The 6,000-nt window shown below is 34.5% G+C and overlaps 1 protein-coding gene across 1 annotated transcript in view; it reads right to left on the bottom strand.

The window, feature by feature from the left end:
* Window positions 1-3,290: 3,290 nt before the first annotated feature.
* Window positions 3,291-6,000, bottom strand: part of LOC144356060 (uncharacterized) — a 67,284-nt gene continuing 64,574 nt past the window's right edge. The window contains exon 9 of the mRNA XM_085496223.1: window positions 3,291-3,440. Coding sequence (XP_085352349.1) covers window positions 3,291-3,440 — 150 coding nt within the window. The remainder of the gene's footprint in view (window positions 3,441-6,000) is intronic.

Here is a 6,000-nt window from a genome sequence, read left to right as displayed (position 1 = left end):
AAAGATATTTTAAATCCAACTTAGTTTTCAAAGAGTTCAAACCGCCTAGATTCAAATCCTCTTTTCCTATCTTATAAGGGCGTTTATCGAGTAAGCACTCCACAGCTTTGCTTTTATTTACTATCTTTAGCAGCATAGATTTCCCTCCTTCCTGCAGCCTTTTCTGTAGTCATTTTTTGGCTTTATGTTTCCCCTCCCCTCCTAAGGTCTATTAAATGCAAACGCTAAAAAATTATGTCAAAATTATGGCAAACCATATAATGCACATATAATACTTTTTGTAATCATGTCAGAGCCAAAACTGTTAATGTTTCTTTGTTTTTTTAGGGGGTCAGCATGTTTTAAGTTTTAAAATATAATGTGGGGGGGGTCACCCACTTTTTTTATTTGACTGAGATTTACAGCTGGCAAAATGGAATCTGCCGACCCCCCATAGGCCGAAGTAACTGACCAATCCCTAATGTGGCGGTGTGAGTGTAGTAACATTGTGTTTACTGAAAAATAAACTTTATAGATTTTAACATGGTCTACTCGCTCCTTTGTAGGGTGGTCAGCGCAATTAGCACATTTACAAGTGAACAGGATGGCCACAATGTAGATTTATAAGTTTTACTTTCAGACTATTAAACTAGTCTGAGATTTGGATGAAGTTTTAATTGCTACACAACTCACATTGCCGGCGAATTCACAAATAAACTCCCATTCACGGGTTGGATTATGTGGTTTTATAAACTTATTAAATCACAAGGATGAAGTCGGGTGAATGTACTAAGTTTTGTCACATTCTCCGTGCATTAAATTGAGTTATATATACAGTTGGAACTGGTTGGTATATTTATTTTTAAATCGTAATTATGCTTACTACGACACGAGGTGTATTTGGGTGAAGTCTTAATTGCTATATAATTCACATTGCCGGCGAATTCACAAATAAACTCCCATTCACGGGTCGGATTATGTGGTTTTATAAACTTATTAAACCACAAGGATGAAGTCAGGTGAATGTACTAAGTTTTGTCACATTCACCGTGCATTAAATTGAGTTGTATATACAGTTTGAACTGGTTGGTATATTTATTTTTAAATCGTAATTATGCTTACTACGACACGAGGTGTATTTGGGTGAAGTCTTAATTGCTATATAATTCACATTGCCGGCGAATTCACAAATAAACTCCCATTCACGGGTTGGATTATATGGTTTTATAAACTTATTAAACCACAAGGATGAAGTCAGGCGAATGTACTAAGTTTTGTCACATTCACCGTGCAGTAAATTGAGTTGTATATACAGTTTGAACTGGTTGGTATATTTATTTTTAAATCGTAATTATGCTTACTACGACACGAGGTGTATTTGGGTGAAGTCTTAATTGCTATATAATTCACATTGCCGGCAAATTCACAAATAAACTCTCATTCACGGGTTGGATTATGTGGTTTTATAAACTTATTAAACCACAAGGATGAAGTCGGGTGAATGTACTAAGTTTTGTCACATTCACCGTGCAGTAAATTGAGTTGTATATACAGTTTGAACTGGTTGGTATATTTATTTTTAAATCGTAATTATGCTTACTACGACATGAGGTGTATTTGGATGAAGTCTTATTTGGTATATAATTCACATTGCCGGCGAATTCACAAATATACTCCCATTCACCGGTTGGGTTATATGGTTTTATAAACTTATTAAACCACAAGGATGAAGTCAGGTGAATGTACTAAGTTTTGTCACATTCACCGTGCAGTAAATTGAGTTGTATATACAGTTTGTACTGGTTGGTGTATTTGGTTTAACATTAGAATTCTGGTTGTTTCAACACAAGAGTATATGTGACTTAAGGTAGCAGGATAGTTTTTTTTGCATGAAAAATGTATACACCTATAATCGGAATAAATTTTACAAGAAACCATACAATCTATATATGTTTAGAAAGCTCTTGTCTTGTATTTTCCTACTATTAATATTTTGTGAACATTGTGTTTGTTTTAGCGTCACGTGATTCTGAAAATCAGCGGGGCTGATAATTTAACTAACGTGAATAAAATTTTAATTGTCATCTCTACAGTCATTCATGCGATCAAAAACTTTACACTGTTTTGAAGCAAAGGTCATGAAGTTTAAATCCGTATTTCTATTTTTTGCATTAAGTTTTTTTTTCTTTCCGAAAATCACAAATTTCAAGCACGTTTTTTGGTGTTAAAGTTAGAGTATACCGGTGGTTTGCACGAGGTTTGTGAAAAAACGCAATAGAATTTTGCAAATATGCAAATACGGATATGAAGCCAACATATCCAAGAGTAGGAAAAGTTAAACGGCGACATCGTAGCGCTCTTCACTGAAACGCCATTTAAAATTAGGTCAACGGTAATTGCCAAAAACCGAACACCGAGAAATCGGCACTTTTATGATTTCAAACTTCAATCAACGTTAACTCCCGTTTTAGGAGCAAAATTTACATGGGCTAATTGTAAATGAAATGCTTTGAAAGTTGTTTTCGGGAAAAATCATGAACCGACATTTATATCTGTGAAAAACTTTGTTTTTTTGCCGTTTTCTTTCACGCTATGGAGTTTTGTGACGGTCTGTGCTGATAACGAACGGTGACGTCATTCATTAAAGCTTGGATTATGCAAAGTGGGCGGTTCTGTTTGCGAGTAACAAACAATACAGACACTACACTTGGCAGTTGAAGTGTTTGCAAATACAGTGTATTTATTTTTGGGCCGTTGTGTTTGTAAACTTATTAGTTCAAGCATGACGCCACGAGTTTCGAAGTCTCCTGGAGGCAGCTCGTACATACTGGCGAAAGGGTGTACCCGTTACTGGTTGAGGTAACCCCTAATAGCTTGACAGTTTCACCAGAGCGCGCCGTCCCTTTCCAGTCGCTCGCATTCCAATGGCAGCCTTTCTATTTATTTCGAAAACTGACCCCTTCTTTCGGGATGACGGGAAGCTCGGCTGGCTCAGTTGCGATCGAATACAATCTCCTTGCGTTCAAAGAAATTCAAACTGACTGCCTAGACCGTGACGCCTGCGCTCCACTATTGAGATATTTTGCAATAGATACTTTGCAAAATTGACAAATCTCTTTTTCTAGGGCGCCATTCAACAGTGACATGTCAACGAGTCGAATCTCGCCGTCTTCAAACGATCGGCCGTGACATTCACTCTCACTTTCTTCTTCTACGTCGGAAGGTAACAATATTTTCCTGCGAGATACAGACATCTCTCGAACGTTTTGAACAGGACTCTCAGTGTCACGGTAAAACTTTCTTCGCCCACTTCATGGCTGACACTGGTTTCGACGGGGAAATCCGTTCTGTACGAACCCAGCATCGTCTCTTTCTTTTTTGACAGGAGTGATCATTCTTTTGACGTTTTTCTTCTTTCTTCCTCGCTTTCTTTTTCTTGGAAATTTTCGCGTGCTTACTATCTTGTCCATAATTAGTGAATGTCAACTAAACTAAAGAATTACTGACAACCCTCTCCTTCTTTGCATATTTTGCACATTAATGAAGGAAGCTGCCCTGTTTTTTAATTGGTGTGAATAGAATAATTGTAAAATGTGACCCAGTGATGTATGCCGGCATGTAGCATTTCCTGTGCTATTAAAAATCAAATCCCGCAAAACAGAGTTTTACCGTCGCAGTAACCTCCGGTCTTATACTTGTAGATGAATCTCTTCAAAATTTAATTGTAACCGGACTCACTGTTATCATCTATAAAAACTACCTAGATTTTGGATGATACTTTTATTTTTTACCGAAGTCGTACGAAAAAGTCAACCCTTGCCTTGCGTGAAACACTGGCCCACTATCCGATGTCAAGACGTCGGCTCGGGGGGGGGGGGCACGCTACTATTTCGTTGCCGTGCATTTTGTTCGCATGAGCACATTAGATAAAACAACCAAGTATTTATCAGACAGATTTATTACATGTAACATAATTTACGAATTTAGAAAAACCTAAGCATACAAGTATGCCTACTTGGTGAAAACTCCTCTGAAAAATGGATTATATAAACCAGGTCCAAGCATATTCTTATCATTGATCAACCTTTACATGTAGTTTGTGGCCTGTTACCAGAATTTTCATGCAATGCATAGCCACCACTAATGACCGTATTTTATTGTTTGCAACCATATTTTGTAAAAGGGAGCCCCCTCCTCCAATGTAACTGCATTACTTCTGGACTAGGAAAGTAACCCCGTGGTCAGACACCTTTCAATGACAAAGCCAAGAAAATATATTACAGAAATTTATTGTAAGTTTTTATTCTGTTAACATATAATTACATTGAAGTGGTACATTCATGTACTTTTTTGTTTATTCAAAATTTGTTGTTCAAAAGCGATTGTTTTGTCTTTGCTGTACTTCCTGTCCTGTAAATAGCAAATAAAGAAAGTGGCTCAACTTAAAACTATTTACCCTCAGTTCAGTTATGTTTGTAAACCATGCATATTAATGAGATGCACTAGTTGGGTGTGCACTGGATAAACAAAAACTTGGCCATTTGTTTGCACACAAGAAAAAAATCAGTTTACTTGTACAAGATATTTTTTTTTCAATAAAATAAAAACACCAATGTATGCCTTAGGGAGCTATTCGTGTGATTTTCAAAAAAAAATGTGAAAAGTGCCCAAAAAACTATTCTGCTACCTTAAGTATCACATTATATGTTAGACATAAACACTATCTCCATCAAGATTCTCAATAAGATGATTGTGTTCCAAAAGTTGTCCTTCACCCTCCTCATGTCCGTCGGACAAATAGGATAATTGACCAACATCGATTGATTGGAAAACTAGGCTGTATTGAGATATTCCCCGTAAAGTCATATGGTAGTTGAAGGATGACATGCTACTTCATTGTCAAAGTTGGTGAATCGCTGTGAAGATACCCACTGAAATAATACCATCTTCACCCACTCGGATAAGTTGAGGTGAATTAAGTACTCTGTGTTGTGAATACTTATTAGTTGCAAAGCCAATTAGAATACTTATTAGTTGCATACATAATTAGAATACTTATTAGTTGCATACATAATTAGAATACTTATTAGTTGCATACATAATTAGAATACTTATTAGTTGCATACATAATTAGAATACTTATTAGTTGCATACATATTTAGAATACTTACTAGTTGCATACATAATTAGAATACTTATTAGTTGCATACATAATTAGAATACTTATTAGTTGCATACATAAGTAGAATACTTATTAGTTGCATTCATAATTAGAATACTTATTAGTTGCATACATAATTAGAATACTTATTAGTTGCATACATAAATAGAATACTTATTAGTAGCATACATAATTAGAATACTTATTAGTAGCATACATAAATAGAATACTTATTAGTAGCATACATAATTAGAATACTTATTAGTAGCATACATAATTAGAATACGTATTAGTTGCATACATAATTAGAATACTTATTAGTTGCATACATAATTAGAATACTTATTAGTTGCATACATAATTAGAATACTTATTAGTTGCATACATAATTAGTGTAATTCTGGTTAGCTGTGGGTTATATAATTAGAATACTTATTAGTTGCATTCATAATTAGAATACTTATTAATTGCATACATAATTAGAATACTTATTAGTTGCATACATAATTAGAATACTTATTAGTAGCATACTTAATTAGAATACTTATTAGTAGCATACATAATTAGAATACTTATTAGTTGCATACATAATTAGAATACTTATTAGTTGCATACATAATTAGAATACTTATTAGTTGCATACATAATTAGTGTAATTCTGGTTAGCTGTGGGTTATATAATTAGAATACTTATTAGTTGCATACCCAATTAGAATACGTATCAGTTGCATACATAATTAGAATACTTATTAGTTGCATACATAATTAGAATACTTATTAGTTGCATACATAATTAGAATACTTATTAGTTGCATACATAATTAGAATACTTATTAGTTGCATACATAATTAGAATACTT

Source organism: Saccoglossus kowalevskii (genome assembly GCF_978046115.1).
Source record: "Saccoglossus kowalevskii chromosome 4 unlocalized genomic scaffold, keSacKowa6.1 SUPER_4_unloc_1, whole genome shotgun sequence".
Taxonomy (NCBI): Eukaryota; Metazoa; Hemichordata; class Enteropneusta; family Harrimaniidae; genus Saccoglossus; species Saccoglossus kowalevskii.
This window is presented reverse-complemented; position numbering and strand designations above follow the sequence as displayed.